This window comes from Bombina bombina, chromosome 5 (assembly GCF_027579735.1).
Source record: "Bombina bombina isolate aBomBom1 chromosome 5, aBomBom1.pri, whole genome shotgun sequence".
Classification (NCBI taxonomy): Eukaryota; Metazoa; Chordata; class Amphibia; order Anura; family Bombinatoridae; genus Bombina; species Bombina bombina.
The window spans coordinates 669,827,840-669,848,993 of record NC_069503.1 but is presented as its reverse complement, the minus strand read 5'-3'; the positions used below and the strand labels follow the sequence as shown (position 1 = coordinate 669,848,993).

At 35.7% G+C, this 21,154-nt stretch overlaps 1 protein-coding gene across 1 annotated transcript in view; it reads right to left on the bottom strand.

Annotated features, from left to right (window-relative positions):
* Positions 1–1,607: 1,607 nt before the first annotated feature.
* Positions 1,608–21,154, bottom strand: part of LOC128661590 (glutamate decarboxylase 1-like) — a 161,829-nt gene continuing 142,282 nt past the window's right edge. Inside the window, exons 12-14 of the mRNA XM_053715827.1 lie at positions 18,823–18,930; positions 15,357–15,446; positions 1,608–2,148 (exon numbers count right to left, since the gene is read on the bottom strand). Coding sequence (XP_053571802.1) covers positions 1,975–2,148; positions 15,357–15,446; positions 18,823–18,930 — 372 coding nt within the window. The 3' untranslated portion in view covers positions 1,608–1,974. The remainder of the gene's footprint in view (positions 2,149–15,356; positions 15,447–18,822; positions 18,931–21,154) is intronic.

Below are 21,154 nucleotides of genomic sequence, written 5' to 3'. Positions count from 1 at the left end.
AGTCAGTATGTTTATTGCAAGGCTTTAGAAAAACCTTGTTTGTTTACAAGGTGTTTACTGTACTTTTAAATACCAGCTAAAAGGCATTCCCCCAATCAGAATTCCCATGCAAAGTGCCTTAAAGGGACACTAAAGTCAAAATTAAAATATAATGATTCAGATAGAGCATGCAGTTTTAAGGGACTTTCCAATTTACTTCAATTATCAAATTTTGCACATTCTTCTTATATACACAATTTCTGAGGCACCAGCTCCTACTGAGCATGTACACAATTTCACAGTGTATACATATACTAGTCTGTGATTGGCTGATGACTGGCACATGATAAAGGGGCTGGACAATGGGGAAAAGTGTTATTGCATTGTCTTTTTATTAGGCTCTTGTTAATTATGCAATTCTACTGCATTTAGTGGTCCGTTAAATGGTTTTCCAAAGAGTTTTCCAATTTGAAGTAATGCTAACAAATTAGAAAATGACACAAATGGGCAGATTTATCAAGTGTCTGGTGGACATGATCCGATGTAGCGATCATGTCCGCCAGACATTGATAAATGCCGACAGCATACACTGTCATCATTTATCATTGCACAAGCAGTTCTGGTGAACTGCTTGTGCAATGCCGCCCCCTGCAGATTCCCAATCATCCTGATCGTATGAGATTGGGTGGATTGATGTCCGCAGCCTCAGAGGCAGCGGACAAGTAAAGGAGCTGTGGTCTTAAGACTCACGCAGGTGTATTTGGCACAATACGGGCCATGATAAATTGGCCCCAAAGGCTTTACATATGCATTTGTAGTACCCCTAATACCATGCATAGGGGCAATTCAATATTGTTTCTATAAAGAAATGGGCTGTCAAGTTAAAAGCTTATCTGATCTCTTCTGCTGAGAATAATTAGGCAATGTTATTGTGTAAACCATGACTGTGTGGAATTTACCAATGTTAAAGGGCCATTATACAGTCATTTTTTCTTTGCATAAATGTTTTGTAGATGATCTATTTATAAAGCCCATAAAGTTTTTTTTTTGTTTTTTTTTTAATTTATAATTTTGCTTATTTTTAAATAAAATTGCTCTGATTTTCAGACTCCTAACCAAGCTACAAAGTTTTATTTGAATACCGTCAGCTACCATCTCCAGCTTGCTCCTGTTTGTGTAAAGGGTTGTTTCATATGCAAAAGAAGGGGGAGGGGGGGAGTGTCTTATTTCCCACTTGCAGTGGGCTTTCCAGCCACCCTTTCAACAGAGCTAAACTGTAAGCTTCTAAGTAAGTTTTTAAACAGTTTTATACTGGATTTTTATATCAGTATCTGTGCATCTTATTCTTTATAGTAGTGTCTATTACATGCATTTATATGAAAATGAGTGTATACTGTCCCTTTAAAAGTAATTTTGATTATTAGAGTCCCGTTAACATTGCTATATTTCACAAGGCTATTATTTTTATCCTATTTATATGTCCCTAAGTGTACTTAGCAGCAGACATTACATAAAACAGGTTACAAAATAACAGTTCCCAGCACATTATGGAAACTCAGGGGAATTGAAAAACCAACAATTTTCAGATGTAAATTACTAATAAAAGTATATTGCAAAGTTGTTTTTACTACACATAATTATTCATTTTATATTACAATTTTAAAGTGTTTAATGTCCCTTTAATTGGTTAATTCTGGTAAATTATTTACTAATTAAAGCTGTTACAGCCTTTCTAATGGTTTAATGACAAAGAAGCAACAACAAAAATAAATCACCTGAACTGCCAGACAGTGTTTTCTCACTACAATGTGTAATGTTTAAAACATAAACACGAAATCGTTCATACTTAGCATATATATTGTAATATACAAAAGTAAACATGTTTAAACACAACATGCAAACACTTTCCGAATAAGCTTTGAATATACAAACAACTGCATATATTGAATTAAAGTACAATTTAGTGGGTTCTAAAAACAAACGTATTTTTAAGAATTACAGATCTTTTCCAAGTCTTTCTATTTCATCAAGAAGAAAATCAATATCCAATTTTCTAGTGGCTGGGTTAGACAAAACCATCCTGAAAAAATTAACCTTATCTCCTAGCGGCTGATAAGTTATCATTGCGGTGCCTTCTTCCATCATTTGGGCTTTAATCATAGGAGCAATCTACAAAATGGAAATAGAAAAAAAATAATTTTATACCATGATATAATTATGATTACAAACTTTTGTATATATTGTAATAAAGTTGTCAAATTTGTACGAACATTTGTCTCGTTGTTTAGCAAATGTTACAAAGGTTAACAATATCCAATTGAAATGTTGCAGCACTAAATGTCTTAAAAATGGTAGTGGTTTAAAACATTTGCTGTACCATTAGGATTAACCTCTTGCTTGCCAAGGATGACTGAAATTCATTGCAAATCTTCTATATGGATTGAAGACTTTGGCAGCATGTCCATATACCTGCAGTTCTGCTTATTTTCACACTTTTTGTGTTAGGGTTAATGTTGCTAAAACATTCCAGTAACATGTTGATACAGATTTTTATTGTTGCAAGAGAGTAGATAAATACTTACAGTAAGTTAGAGGGGTTATTAAAAAGGGAAATTAAAGTCTTTTTTTATTAGACATGTGCACAGGTGTACTTTTCAGTTTGGCCTAATCTTTTGTTTACAATTATTCAAAATACTTCATATTTCAAATATTTTAAATGAGACGAATACTGACCATTCATGGAACATTTACGTTTTTTTCCCTTAAGCAAATGTAGATGTTGCTTAGCTACAGATGAAAAAGTTCACCAGTAGAGTAAAATATTTACCTTTAGCTAGGCTGACCATATTGCCGCTTTAAGAAGGAACACATATGAAAAATACATATGTGAGGGTTCTTATACAAAACCATTTCTTTAAACAGCCATGAAAACAGCCCTGACATATGTATTTTTCATATGTGTCCCTTTTTAAAGCGGCAATATGGTCAGCCTACCTTTAGCGCGTTGAAGAACCAAGCCAATTTAGATCCCTATTCACAAAGCCCCTGGGCACGCTAATATGAGGCATAGTACGGCGGTTCCAGGACCTACACTAAAGGGCATTCTCTATTTTTTATATTGTGCATAGTATATACCTACAATTAAGCAATGTATTACAAAAGATCTGCATACAAAATAAATTATTTAAATGCAATGAAAACATTCCCTTTAGTTAGAAAAAGTTGCATTATTTGTATAGTCCCTGGACAAAGCTTATTTACTATTATTTATCTTCCTTGCTGTCGACAGTTAGGGACAGACAAAAATTAGATCCTACATTGATCAAGCAACTGCTATGCAAAATATTCTAGTGTTCCGAATCCTGCAGGATCCACACCAGCCATTTTATTTTCAGAGATAAATTACAGGGAAAGTAGGGAAAATAAATAATGAAAGCATCTTGCAAACATTTTGTAAATACACATAATGCACTGAGATAAGATTAGATGTTATAAACTATATTAATATAACAATGTTGGTTGTGCAAAGTTTGGGAATGGGTAGTAAAGGAATTATTTAACATTTTAAACACAGACACACACACACCACCACTAATTAAAGTATATTGAAAAACTGCTTCTACTTAAAGGGACACTGAGCCCAATTTTTTTCTTTTGTGATTCCGATAGAGCATGAAATTTTAAGCAACTTTGTAATTCACTCCAATTATCAAATTTTCTTCATTCTCTTGGTATCTTTATTTGAAATGCAAGAATTTAAGTTTAGATGCCGACCTGGGTTGTTCTTGCTGATTGGTGGATAAATTCATCCACCAATAAAAAAGTGCTGTCCAGAGTGCTGAACCAAACAAAAAGCTTAAATGCCCTCTTTTTCAAATAAAGATAGCCAGAGAACGAAGAAAAATTGATAATAGGAGTAAATTAGAAAGTTGTTTAAAATTGCATGCTCTATCTGAATCACAAAAGAAAAAAGTGGGTTCAGTGTCCCTTTAAAATTTGAATACGCATTTCAATTTTTATCCCTTTAAGACTAATGAAATGGCAACTTTCAAAAACACTTAGGGAGAGACCCAAAGTAGGGGTTAATATTAGCACTCTTTCCTACGTGAGTGGTGAATATTGAGTGGGTTATATTAAAAGATAAACTTTATTCAATAGTTACAATAAAATAAGAGAAAGACTTCCCTTTAAATTATACCAAACAGAGCCAAATATAAACTATAAAACCATGTTAATATACCCCCCTGTTTCCTGGCCGATATCAGCTGCCGTTGGCATCAGGTGCGAGGGGTATAAACATGTGAAAGTAAAATAAAATAGTGCAAAGGATAGCGGTATGTGGCCTTTATCAATGTGAAATTTCAGACAAACCAAAGCCTGGGTGCCACCCCTTTATATACCATATGTATGGTTACTCACACACCAACCCACTGGCTGGATTCTACTCACACCCTTCACTTAGCCAATCACTAAGCATTCCATTGAGAACTCAGGTGTGTTATCAGTCACGCTCTTCCTTGATTGGGTATCGGCTTCATGTTGTGCGTAATGAGGGGAGGTAAAAAACCTAACCGGTCACAATCGATGAAAACAATGCTGATTGCCCTGACTACATTGGTCCATTAAAATTGTGACATTGGCTTAAGCTAATACTGATTCATAGAGCAGAGTGCCTTCAACACTATCCCAATAATAACTAAGACTGATACGTGAACTAAGCGTTAGTCAAGACATGGTTCTTTGTATCACAGTATTTGTTAGTCATTCTTGACTGGGCTGTTTCTGAATTGTAAGCCATTACTGTTAACCCTGAGGTATCTACTGACAACACTAGACGCTCAGTCATATTAAGCCCCATACACACAATCAATATTTGATATAGAAAAGACTGGTAATTTATGGATTGAGTACAGTGATAATGGCAACTTTAACATGGCTGAGAAACATAAACAAGTGTAAGCATAGCAGCTGCCAAAACTTCTTACTGGCTTTGGAAAGGGAGCTGCTGCACAGGAGGTTGTATATGGCTGGGCCCCAATGGTAAAAAGTGCAACAAGGCAGTGAGATACACAAATGGGATCTGTAATGTCAAGAGAGTTGATTTTTAAGGCAGCATCGCTGAAAGACATTTTACCATACATTTCAGTGGGTGGTGATGCTGATACTAATACTGTTGATATATTCAAAACAGCATTGCCACCTATATCAAAGGTGAAATGTAAATTATCCCTTTACACAGTGCTGTATGACAATAACAATTTACATGTGTCAACAGAAACTCAACCCCTGTTTGTACAATAAAATATTGAATTAAACATATCAATAATACACCTATAGGAGTTGGAGGATTGTGGATATATGACATATGTACATACATTGTTTAATGTATTGTATAATGTAACAATACGTATAAAAACTGTAAGCGTAATTGTACTAATCTTCTATTGTATCCTTAGGTGTGTTTTTTTACTTATTTGAATTATTCAAAGCAGTATCCTCCATCTTAGCTATAACTTTTCAGCCATATCAGCCTCACCTGCTTTTCAGTGGCGATATTTCCCAGTGTGACAAATCTAATAAATATACAGTAAAACTAGATTTACAGATGAATAACTTGTAGGATTACTACACATATTTTTTTTTAAATTATTTTTGCTATTACACAGTCTATTTTCTGAAACATATTTTATAGGCAGGCCCCGCTGCCTACACTGCAGCTCAATGGCAATGTTGGTGGACTTTTGCTGAAGTTGAGATCCCTATTATAACCTATGAGAAAAACATTGCCACTTGTCAGCACAGCAAGGTTCAGCCCCTATTTTAGAATATATCGACAGACTGAGGGACTGTGAGTCTAGTGAACCCAAACAGGCAATTTCTCATTGGTCTGAAAATGTTCTGAATATTGGGGCCTGGGAAACTGTGAGCGGCCAGTACACCAATACCAGCACCTAGTGGTACTTCGCACTTGAGACCTTGAAGGGGGGTGCTGCTATACAGAAGTTTGAGTCTGACAGGGAGAGTCCAGCATGCAGATTCCAGCAACTAGAGGTGCTTCACTTGCAAGTGTACATTCTACAGTATTATCATTGTAAAGATTTTACACTATGTGGTGCCATTATGTGTTTTTCTCATATTGTTACAGAATATACAATTGAATAGTCTGCCGGACCTGATCCAAGGAGCTGTGTGATCATTACCTTGTTAAGAGGAATTTTTATTGGAGGAAAACATTGACTACACTAAACAAAAGTATTATATTGTGATTTCTAGTTGCTGTAATACAGTGGTTAGCGTGCAACTGGATTGGGATTTTAGGCTCCTTGAACCATTTAGTTAGAGTATTTAAGCTTTCTAAAATAATTACATGCATTTTTTAAATAAAATAAAATGATGCCTCTACAAATGTAATATTAATCTTACCATCACTTAACAAATTATTAAATCTGTTAAAAATGTATTGTATAATATAAAAAAAAAAATATTTTCTGTAACATTTTTTGTTATATTACATCTTAGTCCAAAAATTAAAAAAAAAAAAAAACACATTACATCAAAGTTGAATTGGTGCTGAAAGATCAATACACAATATATAGTTTTCCTGTGTGCATGCAAATCTACAGTCAGTAATGAAGTCCAGATAGATATGTAACAAAATGATGAAAATCTGTCTTACCCCAAGCAAGACACTGAAAAGTTAAAATTACTTTGTAACATAATAAATTAGGTTGATGAGGTCAATAGCATAGCATACAATAAATAAGTAGATCAATTTACTGTTAATTAATAAACTTACTTCTTTTTTTATTCTGATATATTGTACTATTTCAGTACCAAAAAAGTATCAATTAAAAGTTCACATTTTGATGTTCGAACATTTTTAGCAAAATCCTGTTTATCTATTATTGTTAGGTTATCAGGCTGCTGTCATCATGGGAATAGCCATAATGCTATTATGCTGAATCATTTGATGATAATACCCACATATGTTTTGGAACATCTACAAAGAATATCATAGATTATTTTTACCTTAGTTTTACTTTAGATTGACAAAAAAAATGTTCTAATTTGTTAGAGCAAGGGGTTTTTTTTGCATTAGTGTTTTTTGGTTTTTAATACAAGTGTAAAGAACTTGATACAATCTTACTCAATGCTGCATCTCATTGCAGTTCCTGAGCTAGAAACTCCACTTAGAGACAGCATATGCATATAGCCAAGATTCACTGGCTGTGCCCTACTGAGAATTGCAAAGTGGTGTGGTGCCCACCCAGGTAATTTGCTATGTGTTTAACCTTTGTGATTTTTAAACTCATAGCATAAGTCACTCATGCAACTAAAAATTATTAAATTAAAATTAAATTTTTAGAATTTGAATAACCCTTTAAAATTGTTGTCTTATTTATTTAAACTTTCAAATTTATCTTAAATTACTTGATGCCATATAGCTTGGTTCTATATGTTCTGCGATTGCATCCATCCCATATTTTAGAGAGACTCGGAGAAGCAATTTACAATGCACAATTCAGTGAGAAGTTTGAATGACATATGCATAACTGCAATAAAATCTGGTGGTAGTGAAAACAAAGGTATAAATAGAAATTTTGAAAGATAAAAATTTCCCAAATCTAATGATCAAATTCCAGATATAAATAGCCTCCTTATGAAATGTCCTTTCTGGCCATAAAAGGGTTAACACTTGTTTCAAACATTTCATTTAAATAGAGTGAATAAAAAATAAAAAAGGTGCTATCCCTAATTAAGGAAAATGCTTTTGTAATACTTTCACACCGACTGTGATCCCTTGATAGCACCTAGCCAGGTTTTCTAAATGTTGTGACAAACACTCTGATGAGTCACAGATAAATAAATATCACAGCTTTCTCTCCTACTGCGCATACAGTTGTTATCTCATCACATCTGGTGCTGTCAGAACTGCATTAAAGGGACAGTCAAATAAAATAAAAAACACATTTTTCATTAAAGGGACTAAAACCCAATTTTTTTTTCTTTCGTGATTTAAAAAGAGCATGCAATTTTAAACAGATTTCCAATTTACTTCTATTAACTAATTTGATTTTTTTCTCCAGTATTCTTTGCTAAAAAGCATACCCAGGTAGGTGCAGGAACAGCAATGCACTACTGGGAGGTAGCTTCCTTTTGGTAGCTGCACATATATTCCTCTTCTCATTGGTTCACCCGATGTGTTCAGCTAGGTCCCAGTAATTCATTGCTGTTCTTTTAACAAAAAATATCAAAATAATAAAAAAAAATTGGACAGGACAAGACCAGAAGTAGTGGGTCACAGCCAGAAAGTGGGCAAGGTTGCAGTTGGACCGTGGATATGTATGGGCATGTTGCGGCCATGGTTCATATAAAAAAACTGGGACAATTAAAAGCTGGGTGTGGATGGCAGACAAGAACTCCCAACCTGTATGACATTTTGTTAACATACTGGCAATTCAAATGCTTATAAAAACATAATTTATGTAAGAACTTACCTGATAAATTCATTTATTTCATATTGGCAAGAGTCCATGAGATAGTGACATATGGGATATACAATCCTACCAGGAGGGGCAAAGTTTCCCAAACCTCAAAATGCCTATAAATACACCCCTCACCACACCCACAATTCAGTTTAACAAATAGCCAAGTAGTGGGGTGATAAAGAAAGGAGTAAAAAGCATCAACAAAGGAATTTTGAAATAATTGTGCTTTATACAAAAAAATAATAACCACTATAAAAAGGGGTGGGCCTCATGGACTCTTGCCAATATGAAAGAAATGAATTTATCAGGTAAGTTCTTACATAAATTATGTTTTCTTTCATGTAATTGGCAAGAGTCCATGAGCTAGTGACGTATGGGATATCAATACCCAAGATGTGGATCTCTCTGAGGCGGGGCTTGACCCGACTCCAAATAAGCTTGATGAATCAAAAGATTTAACCAAGAGGCCAAGGAAATAGCAGAGGCCTTCTGAACTTTCCTAGGACCAGAAATTATAACAAATAGACTAGAAGTCTTCCTGAAATCTTTAGTAGCTTCAACATAATATTTCAACCACATCCAAAGAATGTAAGGATCTTTCCAAAGAATTCTTAGGATTAGGACACAAAAAAGGGACAACAATTTCTCTACTAATGTTGTTAGAATTCGCAACCTTAGGTAAAAATTCAAATGAAAAAAATGATTTAATGAGAGGCTTAATACGAACTAAAGCCTGTACAAAACAGTGAATATCAGGAAGATTAGCAAACTTTCTGTGAAATAAAACAGAAAGAGCAGAGATTTATCCCTTCAAGGAACTTGCAGACAAACCCTATCCAAACCATCCTGGAGAAACTGTAAAATTCTAGGAATTCTAAAAGAATGCCAAGAGAATTTATGAGAACACCATGAAATGTAAGTCTTCCAAACTCGATAATAAATCTTCCTAGAGACAGATTTATGAGCTTGTAACATAGTATTAATTACTGAGTCAGAAAAACCTCTATGACTTAGTACTAAGCATTCAATTTCCATACCTTCAAATTTAATGATTTGAGATCCTGATGGAAAAACGGACCTTGAGACAGTAGGTCTGGCCTTAACGGAAGTGGCCAAGGTTGGCAACTGGACATCCAAACAAGATCCACATACCAAAACCTCTGGGGCCATGCTGGAGCCACCAGCAACACAAATGATTGTTCAATGATGATCTTGGAGATCACTCTTGGAAGAAGAACTAGAGGCGGGAAGATATAAGCAGGTTGTTAACACTAAGGAAGCGTCAGTGCATCTACTGCTTCCGCCTGAGAATCCCTGGACCTGGAAAGGTATCTGGGAAGTTTCTTGTTTAGATGAGAAGCCATCAGATCTATTTCTTGAAGACCCCACATCTGAACAATGTGAGAAAACACATCCGGATGGAGAGACCACTCCCCTGGATGTAAAGTCTGACGGCTGAGATAATCCGCCTCCCAATTGTCTACACCTGGGATATGAACCGCAGAAATTAGACAGGAGCTGGATTCCACCCAAACAAGTATCCGAGATAGCTTGGGGTCTGTGAGTCCCACCCTGATGATTGACATATGCCACCATTGTGATATTGTCTGTCTGAAAACAAATGAACGGTTCTCTCTTCAACAGAGGCCAAAACTGAAGAGCTCTGAGAATTGCACAGAGTTTTAAAATATTGATTGGTAATCTCGCCTCTTGAGATTTCCAAACCCCTTGTGCTGTTAGAGATCCCCAGACAACTCCCCAACCTGAAAAACTCGCATCTGTTGTGATCACAGTCCAGGTTGTCCGAACAAAAGAGGCCCCTTGAACTAAACGCTGGTGATTTAACCACCACGTCAGAGAGTGTCGAACATTGGGAATTAAGGATATTAATTGTGATATCTTTGTATAATCCAGGCACCATTGATTCAGCATGCAAAGCTGGAGAGGTCTCATGGGAAAACGAGAAAAATGAATCGCGTCCGATGCTGCAGTCATGAGGCCTAAAACTTCCATGCACATAGCCACTGAAGGGAATGACTGAGACTGAAGGTGCCGACATGCTGCAACCAATTTCAAACATCTCTTGTCTGTTAAATACAGAGTCATGGACACTGAATCTATCTGGAAACCTAAAAAGGTGACCCTTGTCAAAGGAATAAAAAATCTTTTTGGTAAATTGATCCTCCAACCATGTTTTCAAAGAAACAACACTAGCTGATTTGTGTGAGATTCTGCAGCACGTAAAGACTGAACTATTACCAAGATATCGTCCAAATAAGGAAACACCGCAATACCCTGTTCTCTGATTACAGAGAGTAGGGCACCCAGAACCTTTGAAAAGATTCTTGTAGCTGTTGCTAGGCCAAATGGAAGAGCAACAAATTGGTAATGCTTGTCTAGGAAAGAGAATCTCAGGAACTGATAATGTTCTGGATGAATTGGAATATGAAGATAAGCATCCTGCAAGTCTATTGTAGACATATAATGTCCTTGCTGAACAAAAGGCAGAATAGTCCTTATAGTCACCATCTTGAAAGTTGGTACGATTCAAAATTTTCAGACCCAGAACTAGTCTGAATGAATTTTCTTTCTTTGGGACAATGGATAGATTTGAATAAAACCCCAGACCTTGTTCCTGAAAAGGAACCGGCATGATTACCCCTGAAACCTCCAGGTCTGAAACACACTTCAGGAAAGCCCAGACTTTTACTGGATTCACTGGGATGCGTGAGAGAAAAAATCTTCTCACAGGAGGTCTTACTTTGAATCCCCTTCGGTACCCCTGAGAGACAATGCTTTGAATCCATTGATTTTCAACAGAATTTGCCCAAACATCCTTGAAAAACCTAAATCTGCCCCCTACCAGCTGAGCTGGAATGAGGGCCGCACCTTCATGCAGACTTAGGGGCTGACTTTGGTTTCTTAAAAGGCTTGGATTTATTCCGATTTGAGGAAGGCATCCAATTGGAAACAGATTCCTTGGGGGAAGGATTAGGTTTTTGTTCCTTATTTTGACGAAAGGAACGAAAATGATTAGAAGCCTTAGATTTACCCTTAGGTTTTTAATCCTGAGGCAAAAAAACACCCTTCCCCCCAGTAACAGTTGACATAATAGAATCCAACTGAGAACCAAATAAATTATTACCTTGGAAGAAATATATAGTAATCTAGACTTAGATGTCATATCAGCATTCCAAGATTTAAGCCACAATGCTCTTCTAGCTAAAATAGCTAAAGACATGGATCTAACATCAATTTTGATAATATCAAAAATAGCATCACAAATAAAATGATTAGCATGTTGCAGTAAATGAACAATGCTATATAAGTTAGAATCCAATTCTTGTTGCACTAAATTCTCCAACCAAAAAGTTGAAGCAGCTGCAACATCCGCCAAAGAAATTGCAGGCCTAAGAAGATGACCTGAATATAAATAGGCTTTCCTTAGATAAGATTCAAGCTTCCTATCTAAAGGATCTTTAAATGAAATACTATCTTCCATAGGAATAGTGGTTCGTTTAGCAAGAGTAGAAATAGCCCCATCAACTTTGGGGATCTTTTCCCAAAACTCTATTGAAATTGCTGGTAAAAGATACCATTTGTTAAACCTTGCAGAAGGATTAAAAGGAGTAGCTGGCTTATTCCATTCCTTATAAATCATATCAGAAATAGCATCAGGAATAGGAAAAACCTCTGGAGTAATCACAGGAGGTTTAAAAACAGAATTTAAACGTTTACTGGTTTTAATATCAAGAAGACTAGATTCCTCAATATCCAAAGTAATTAACACTTCTTTTAACAAAGAACTCATATACTCCATTTTAAATAAATAAGTAGATTTGTCAGTGTCAATCTCTGTGGAAGGATCTTCTGAATCAGAAAGATCCTCATCAGAGGTCGATAATTCATTATGTTGTCGGAAATTTGAAATTTCATCAACTTATGAGAAGTTTTATAAGACCTCTTACGCTTATTAGAATGTGGAAATGCAGGCAAAGCCTTCTGAATACAATCAGTAACAAATTCTTTAAAATTCATAGGTATATCATGTACATTAGAAGTTGAAGGAACTGCAACTGGCCAGGACCGTCTTTAACACAAAAAGGGGCAGCTGTCCAGGGCCCAGTTTCTGTTGAGGGGCCCAAGAGTCCTAAAAAAAAAAAAAAAATTATGGTTCATACCAGACTGCTGATTTGACATGGGGAACGCACACATTCAGTCCTATTACTTTCACAGTCAAAAGTACTCTGCTTATATATTTTTTTTAAACTGTGCCAGACCGTGCCAGTGTCATGTGATATGCCAAGCTATTGCTATGTGCTGTTTTAGATGTGCACTGTGCAGCACTGAATGCTAAGCCCTAACTCGGCATCCAGCCATTCCCACTGCATCATAAAAGATCCTACTGGGGTTACTACTGTTACCAGGTAACTGCTCTGGTGGTAGGGATTGTTTCTGGGTAGGGCTGACTGTAAGCGCATGCAGCAGAAAGCTGGAGCGACAAGCACGTGAGGATTTGAGCATCTGTGCAGCTGCATACACTGCTCTCTTCAGTCTTGAGGCTGTGTGACTCATCTCACACTGTATCCATGCAGCCTTGGACAGGCAGCATCCAGTCTGCTGGTCCCCTTAGCCCTGTTCCTTCTGCTGTGGCCCTAAGATCAACTAACTGAAGTTTGTTAGGGGAACAGTGCTTTGTAGAAAGGTGTCAGTGGGGAGAATAAGTGAGTGCACACACACCCCTCCCCATGCAGCATTGTCTAGTGCAAGGTGAGAGGGAACTTGTTCCTAGCAAAGAAGTGACATGTGCTGCTGTGGCTGATGTATAGTGTCATGCTGATACTTCACACATTAATGTAAGGTTTATTTTTATAGTTTTTGTTTTCTCTCTGTCTCAGATTTTACAGCTTCCCATAGTAGTTCTGCTGTTCCAGTCAGCAAACTTATACTGCACCTCCATGCTTCCTCCTCGGTCTTTACCTTGCTTTGCTCCTGTTGGCTGCCCTAAATCTCTTTAACCAGCTAACCTCACACCAATTTATAAATTTATTTACTTATTAGTACTGCTTATGTCCAGTTTCACATATTGCAATTTATTTCATTTTTTTAAATAATTAGCTCAGAAGTGGATAATCCACTGCTGGACTAATAATTAAAAAAAAAGTTATTTAGTTGTTGTTTGGGATGTTGGTGTGGAGCGCAAAATTGCATGGGGGGGGGGCCAAGAAAATTTTCACCCAGGGTCCAGTCAATATTAAAGACGGCCCTGCAACCGGCAATGTACTATTACTGATGGACACACTATCTGCATGTAAAAGTTTATCATGACAACTAATACAAATGACATAAGGAGATATAATCTCCACAATTTTACAACAAATGCACTTAGCTTTGGTAGAACCGATGTCAGGCAGCAAAGTTCCAACAGATGCTTCTGAGGCAGGATCAGATTGAGACATCTTGCAAAATGTAAAAGAAAAAACAACATATAAAGCAAAATTATCAATTTCCTTATATGACAGTTTCAGGAATGGGAAAAAGGGCAAATAGCATAGCCTTCTGACATAGAAAAAGGCAAGAGGCAAAAGCAATTGGGCAATAAATAATGAAAAAAGTTTGGCGCCAAGTATGACGCACAACGTAACTGATGACGCAACCCTGTGTGAAACCTCTGCATCAATTACGATGCCGGAAATGACGAACTTGCATCAACGGACGTGCCTTTCGCACCAAAAAATTCTCTCGCCAAGAATGACGCAATAAAGTGTAGCATTTGGCGCACCCGCGAGCCTAAGTCAGCCCACAATTTGAAACAAAGTAGTCAATTGAAAAAAAAACTAAACCCCAGGTAAGAAAAATATTTCTTAATATTAACTTTCCCCAAATATGAAACTGACAGTCTGCACAAGGAAATACATGAACCTGACTCATAGGAAATAAAAGTACAATACATATATTTAGAACTTTATATAAATGCATAAAGTGCCAAACCATAGCTGAGGTGTCTTAAGAAATAAAAACATACTTACCAAAAGACACCCATCCACATATAGCAGATAGCCAAACCAGTACTGAAACAGTTATCAGTAGAGGTAATGGTATATGAGAGTATATCGTCGATCTGAAAAGGGAGGTAGGAGATGAATCTCTACGACCGATAACAGAGAACCTATGAAAAAGACCCCCTTTAGGAAAATCATTGCATACAATAGGTGATACTCTCCACGTCCCTCTGACATTCGCTGTACTCTGAGAGGAATCAGGCTTCAAAATGCTGAGAAGCACATGTCAACGTAGAAATCTTAGCACAAACTTACTTCACCACCTCCATAGGAGGCAAAGTTTCTAAAACTGAATTGTGGGTGTGGTGAGGGGTGTATTTATGGGCATTTTGAGGTATGGGAAACTTTGCCCCTCCTGGTAGGATTGTATATCCCATACGTTGCTAGCTCATGGACTCTTGCCAATTACATGAAAGAAACATGTATTTTGCTTGCAGATCTTTTGTAATGCAGTGATGCTGATATATATATGAATGCATGAAAATATCTAGCAGCAATATTTATATCCAATTAGTCATCAAACAAGAATATAAGTATGAATGACTGAGCCAATGATGGTTATTTTAAAAATAAAGAAGCACATCTGAAGTATGTAGATATTATAGTATATTTTATTTATCACAAATATATTTAACTAAATATTTTATTATATAATAATACACTAAATGTTTTTTTTATTCAGCCACAAATCTCCAAAATGGAAATTATTGTAAATTTGATTAATCAGAAATGACTTCTTTAATTTATTTACGTATCATATTTATACAACAAAGTATATAAAATAAATCTACATTGGGTAAAAAAGCAAGATACAAGTGCATTTTACCTTATGAAGCTTTCTTTGCCAATCCATATCCCTAGGAATAAATGTCATGCTAGGTGGAATATACCAGAAACAGACATTGGTGTGCTCTGGCTTTAAAAAAAAAACAAAAAAAAGAATTAAATAATAAAATGTTTATGATTAGACAAATGTTTTCATTAGCGTACACTGGTGCAATCTATATTTTTATCAGTAGTTCTGGGTAGATCCAACAATGGGGAAGGAGATTGCAATTTCATTCCTTGACTGCAGTGTATAATACATAGTACAGTTGTTCATCAAAGTTACTACTGTTATCACTTATATCCAAGAAAGGTTTGGAAACCCTAACTTAAAAAAAGGAAATTCCAAAGGGAGACACAGAGCTCAATTATATATTCTTCACCAGCTCAAACCTTCTTTTTCTCGCTGACACTCGCAGGACTGCCCAGGTGCAATGATCGTAAAAGGGGCAGTCCCTGCGAGTTGCGAGATGGCTCCTATTAAAAGTAATGAAGCTCACTGGATAGGGAAACTTCGCTCCTTAGTGCGAAGTTAGCAGGGAGCAGGGGGAGCACTTTAAAATTAAAATCCTGCAGCCAATATAACTCACATTACGCTGCTTTCTGCTTATAGCATCTTACATTCACCTATATTTTAGTATGCATTTGTTTTTCTATTGGGGCTATTAGTGTTCGTATTGTTATGACAAAAGCTTGCCACCTTTTAGTTGGTGAGAAAAAACTGAGATATCTGCAGTGCGAAAATCTTTATAGAATTACGTTGGGATTAGTGAGACATTGTCATATATGCCCATGGAACGCCAATGTTCAGCCCATTTTACGAAAAAAACAACAATTACGCTTTGCATTTTGTATTTATAAATTCAAATTTCGGTGTGATTTTTGCACATCCAGTGTACTACAATTACGATTTACGCTGTGCATATTTCATTTGATTTATTCCTGTGTAAATTACATACTAATTTTACTTTTTTGTTAACATATGATTTTTGGTGAAGAATTTTGTTACGATTTTTGATGCACCTTAACAATACAATTTTTCCCTGCTTATTTTTGTGCGAATGGTTCAAATATTTGTTTTGTATAATGTTTAAAATACGAATTTTGTTGTGCGCATTTCATATGAAAATGCAGTATACGCCCCTTAGCGAGACACCCTGTTTTCAGTGTAAAAAATGGCTTTTGATCATTCCACCAGGGAAATAGCAGGACTGGCGAGCATTCATTAATAATCTCGCCAGCCCAGAGAGCTTTCTATCATCGAGCCCTCAGGCTCTGCACGCCCATAAAACATTTTATGTTACCGCTTGTTTAAAAGAAAATCTTCACCTTTTTTTAAAATAGTAGTCTGTTGCCCAGTTAAATGTTACAGGCTAAATGTAAGAGCTATATTATTTTTTACTCTTCAGCAAACCTCCCTGCAGCCAAGTATTGCAGGTGATTGCCAGTTTGTCGATGATCACCTGCATTTAGAAATGGCATATAACTTTCAAACTAGGTATCACATGTCCCTTTAAGTGCTGTGGGGTCTGAGATTGGAGCTCTGTATACACAGGCTTTTTCTCCTGCACACATAAGGCCAAATTAAAGGTGCTACACTATTTAGCACTTTCGTTTGGTTAGTATGTGTATTTATAGAAAAGTAAAATGTTTGCATAGCCTCCAAATTATATTTACATATGAATATATATGTATACAGTACATGTGTACATATGTGTTTATATATATATATATATACAGTATATATATATATATATATATATATATATATATATATATAAATATATATACATAAACATAAATACATATGTATACGCATATATACATGAATACATATATTTAGAATTGTATATGTATGTATAAATATACTATAGCCCTTCCCATACCTTGTCATATACTATAAACCTTTTAATCCTTATAAAAAAAATATTTTTTAGATAGTGTATATATGAATGTTACACATTATTTTAATATAATCATGCTGTGTTTGGTGCAAGTTTTAATTTAGTCCTAACCCTTTACATGAGGACTTCAGTAGCGGTAACCCTATGAGCACAATTTAGTTTTCGCTCCTGCGGTTGCATTTACCTTCAACTTGTAATGGCTTAGATTACAAGTGGAGCGCAGAATTGCGCTTTCACAATCACAATATTTTTGCTCCATTCAGTAGTATCAGCACACGCAAATGTGCGCTGGTATTACAAGTTGAGCAAAATGTGAATGCGACCTTGCATTCGCATTGCCTGGAAGCATTGTGCTCACTACATCGTGCTTCCATAGGCTTATTTGAAGCTTTGTTCTGATGCCATCAGACAAGGCAGAGAATCTAGCTCAGCACAGAGGTAAGCCGTGCAGCATCAGGTAGCAAATTTAAAATATATATGAATATATACATATTTATTTAGCTGTTTATATGTGTATATACTCATATTATGTATTTAAGCCCATACATATTTATATTTACAGATTCATTTACAGATTACAAGTGGAGAGCAAAATTGGCGGACTCAAATGTGCACTGGTATAACAAGTTAAGCGCAATGCATGGAACTTTTGTGCTCATGAGAGCACCCTTCCATAGGCTCCAATGGGAGCCTCGTTCTGATGCTTATTGACAAGGCACAGAACCTAGCGCAGAGAAGGGGATAAATCGTGCAGCGTTGGGCAGCATACACTGACGAGGCCCACAATAGGCCGAAACGTACATCTGGGGATTTGCTGTTCCTCTCGTTCAGAGAAGGATTGCCTGGTATTTCGGGGCTGGACTGTACTGTGAAGTCAGGATCAGACTGATATGCTTCAGGAAAGTTCTCTGTGAAAGGCACATGTTGAGCAAAAAGAGGCTGCTTCTTGGGTGGTAACTAGCCATAGAGCAAGCTATTATGCTATTGTTCGTTCCCAGGTTGAGCGCTTCTCTCTTTTTATTTATATGTATGTTTATATCTGCACATAATCATATAAGCATATACAGTATATTTATAGAGAAAACACAGTCCCCGTAGACATCTATGTAAAGGCACTTTTTTACTAACACCCCACATCCCCTCATAACTGCTTTGTGCAGTAATTTTTTTTTTTTTTTTAAAAAAGATGCTCATATTTTTTATTTTAATAAAGGAACTGTACACTTTATTTGGGGGAAACTGGGGGACTATTTTTCAATTGTGCTTAACGCAAAGTGCTACCACAAGCTGGCAGGAGCATTAACTAGCCACTTGTAATGTCTGATTATTTAATGTGCGCCCGTAAACGAGCAAAGTTGCCCCTTTACCAGGTGCATGTTATTTTAGCGCTCCACTTGTATTCTAGCCCTATATGAGAACATATTTCAATATTGCGCACACTAACTTTAGCACTCCACTTGTAATCTAGCCCATATACTTTACTTATTATATGCAAACACATTTAAGTAAATTATTATGTTTTTTGAAGAATTCATTCATAGAAGTATGTGGCTAGGTCCTTACCTTATCCTGAAAAACCAGTTCAAAGTGTTCTCTTGATTTTATATTATAATACAAATACTCTGAAAGTTCAATGCACTTGTTTATTTGTAGTTCAAATCCATGTGTGCCCTATGTATATATATATATAAAAAAAAATATTAGATTAGTTTTTGTTTGTTTTTTGCAGATATACATTTTGCATAACATTGACAATGCTTTTATCTTAAAACAAATAAACTTATTTAGTTGTATTTTAATAAACAGAAAATGTCACTTTTTGTTTTCCTACTAACCTTGCATGCAGTCCCTGCAGTAAGCAACATACAGCGTGTTGTATAAATCGGTAATTACTTCCTTAGAAGCTTGATCATTGTGTTTGTTGTTTGGCTTGTTTTTTGTTTTAAGATGGAGAATCCTTTGTTACATTCATAAAAATAATTAAATAATGAACGAATAAATGGTGGCCATATAAAGCCTGATACTTTTTTTTGCAAACAGATGTAATTTTTCTTTATTTCTTAAGCTGATTCTTATAGGCTTCAATTTAATATTCAAATGTTACATACAAATATTTGAGCATTATATTTGATTACTTTGATTAAAACACTTCACTATATAATGAAGCAAACTATCTATACACTGCTTATAAACACTCTACACTACAATTATGTAATGTATCTATATACTTATCATTAAAGGGACAGTCAAGTCCAAAAAAACCTTTCATTATTCAAATATGGCATGTAATTTTCAACAATTTTGCAATTTACTTTTATCACCAATTTTGCGTTGTTCTTTTGGTATTCTTAGTTGAAAGCTAAACCTAGGGGGTTTAAAAGCTAATTTCTTAGACCTTGAAGGCTGCCTCTGCATTTAACAGTTTTTCACCACTAGAGGGTGTTAGTTCATGTGTTTCATATAGATAACATTGAGCTGATGCATGTGAATTTACCGAGGAGTGAGTACTGATTGGCTAAAATGCAAGTCTATCAAAATAACTGAAATAGGGGGACAGTCTGCAGAGGCTTAGATATAAGATAATCACAGAGGTAAAAACTATGGCCTAGATTTAGAGTTTGGCGGTAGCCGTGAAAACCAGCGTTAGAGGCTCCTAACGCTGGTTTTAGGCTACCTCCGGTATTTGGAGTCACTCAAAAAAGGGTCTAACGTGACTTTTCCATACCGCAGATCCCCTTACGTCAATTGCGTATCCTATCTTTTCAATGGGATTTTTCTAACTCCGGTATTTAGAGTCGTGTTTGAAGTGAGCTTTAGAATTCAAACGACAAAACTCCAGCCGCAGAAAAAAGTCAGTAGTTAAGAGCTTTCTGGGCTCGCGCCGGTTCATAAAGCTCTTAACTACTGTACTCTAAAGTACACTAACACCCATAAACTACCTATGTACCTCAAAACCGAGGCCCCCCCACATCGCCGCCACTCGATTAAATTCTTTTAACCCCTAATCTGCCGACCGCCACCTACGTTATTCTTATGTACCCCTAATCTGCTGCCCCTAACACCGCCGACCCCTATATTATATTTATTAACCCCTAATCTGCCCCCCTCAACGTCGCCTCCACCTGCCTACACTTATTAACCCCTAATCTGCCGAGCGGACCGCACCGCTATTATAATAAAGTTATTAACCCCTAATCCGCCTCACTAACCCTATAATAAATAGTATTAACCCCTAATCTGCCCTCCCTAACATCGCCGACACCTAACTTCAATTATTAACCCCTAATCTGCCGACCAGAGCTCACCGCTATTCTAATAAATGTATTAACCCCTAAAGCTAAGTCTAACCCTAACACTAACACCCCCCTAACTTAAATATAATTTAAATCTAACGAAATTAATTAACTCTTATTAAATAAATTATTCCTATTTAAAGCTAAATACTTACCTGTAAAATAAATCCTAATATAGCTACAATATAAATTATAATTATATTATAGCTATTTTAGGATTAATATTTATTTTACAGGTAACTTTGTATTTATTTTAACCAGGTACAATAGCTATTAAATAGTTAAGAACTATTTAATAGCTAAAATAGTTAAAATAATTACAAAATTACCTGTAAAATAAATCCTAACCTAAGTTACAATTAAACCTAACACTATACTATCATTAAATTAATTAAATAAAATACCTACAATTACCTACAATTAAACCTAACACTACACTATCAATACATTAATTAAATACAATACCTACAAATAACTACAATGAAATAAACTAACTAAAGTACAAAAAATAAAAAAGAACTAAGTTACAAAAAATAAAAAAATAATTACAAACATAAGAAAAATATTACAACAATTTTAAACTAATTACACCTACTCTAAGC